This window comes from Arachis ipaensis, chromosome B5 (genome assembly GCF_059453495.1).
Source record: "Arachis ipaensis isolate K30076 ecotype BB chromosome B5, ASM5945349v1, whole genome shotgun sequence".
In the NCBI taxonomy this organism is placed as follows: domain Eukaryota; kingdom Viridiplantae; phylum Streptophyta; class Magnoliopsida; order Fabales; family Fabaceae; genus Arachis; species Arachis ipaensis.
In genome coordinates this window covers 25988507-25990067 of record NC_142440.1, presented here as the reverse complement: position 1 = coordinate 25990067, position 1561 = coordinate 25988507, and the positions used below count along the sequence as shown (strand labels likewise).

General features: G+C 32.4%; 1 protein-coding gene across 1 annotated transcript; it reads right to left on the bottom strand.

The window, feature by feature from the left end:
• Positions 1 to 701: 701 nt before the first annotated feature.
• LOC107640397 (protein GAMETE EXPRESSED 2-like) lies at positions 702 to 1252 on the bottom strand. Its single transcript, XM_021123688.2, has 2 exons — positions 1000 to 1252; positions 702 to 823 (listed from the first exon to the last, which is right to left on the bottom strand). Exons 1-2 carry the CDS (start codon positions 1250 to 1252, stop codon positions 702 to 704), a joined length of 375 nt encoding a protein of 124 aa, XP_020979347.2.
• Between the last annotated feature and the right edge of the window lie 309 nt (positions 1253 to 1561).

Genomic DNA, 1561 nt, shown 5'->3' with positions numbered 1-1561 from the left:
TAAAAGATAAATAATTAGCCATTATGATTAACTAAAAAAAACAAAGGGTTACAGAACAAAAAGGAAACCATTTTGAAAAGCTTATCGAAGACATTGAAACCATTTTGGTGACAGGAAACCTCTACATTAGTAATCTCCTGAAAGAGGTCCACTCCTTCGTTGGATGATGATCAACCGCATTGCTGAGGTTTTCGAATCACGAGATTCGACCTTTGCCTCATTATCAGTTCCTCTCAATGGATCAAAGAAATCAGGCTTGAGAAACTTAGCAGCCCTAAAATCTGAAACATGAGCTTCATACTCTGAATCCAACATAAAGGCCTATAAGCACACTCTCTTGGATAACTTAGCAGTCCAATTATCATATATATTTATTTCTAAATATTCACTAAAATAATTATCCATGCTTAATTTCTCTATAAGAATTGAAACAAAAACATTTTTAAGGTTTCTACATCATGGAACTCCTTCTTGATTTCCAGATTCTGCATGGCAATAGATGTAATTTTTTTAGATGGTTTATATGGAGTATAACGAAACATCCTTCCATTCTGTAGAAGTGAACCATGGTCTGGCTGGAAAAAAAAAGTAAAAAATAAAAATAATAAACTCCTTCAGTAACCAATTATTGAGGTTTTAATTTGATTGATTCTGTAGACAAATCAAAGCTAAGGATCTTCTCTAATTAATGATCTTACTTTTCAGAATTGAACTATAGTTGCATTATCACCAGCAAAGTAATCATTTGCTAAAGCATCAATGGCAATTGATTGATCCTCCCAAACAGATACTATATCATTGTTGGCTTTGGGAAAATACTCACCTGTGACATGAAAAATCAGTTTTACATCTTCATATAAATTTTATAAAATATAATTAGTAATAAACATTTCAGCTTTTCAAGGGTCAACTACTGTACTATATAAAATAAATAAGTTATAAATTTAAATCACTTAAAAAAAACAAGCACATCATAAGCAGAATGCAATTTGAACTTACTGCTATACACATTGATACTGAAGGGACATGGCAGAATATCCTTGCCATCAAAGGAAGCACAAATCTCATAAGTTCCAACATCTTTAGCCATATAGCTACAATTGTATGAACCATCCTTGTTATCCTTAATGTCCAAAGTTTGAAAAAGGGATTTGTTAGCTGAAGTAGTCTCCAACTTCAACCTTGATTGTTGTGCAAGAACAGGGTTTGCAAATGAATCCATAAGCTGCACTAGTATTTCATTTTCTGACATCTTTGCCACCTTAGAAGAAAACTTGACCACATTTGATAAGGAACCATTAACTTCACCTGCACCAAAATCAAGCACTATAAAGTAGAAACCATTTCTGTCTACAGAAGCAATTGATCTTTCCTAGCTAAACATTCTTATATGTTAAAGTTGAAATCTTTTCTTTTGGTCAAATGCAAAAATGCAAACTAATTCTTTACCTGCTTTTACTTCTTTTCTGAGTGTATGACCCTTATTCAATAAGACATTTCCACAATATACATGTATATCATAAAAACCTTTTTTCTCAGGTGTGTAATCTACATGGAAGGC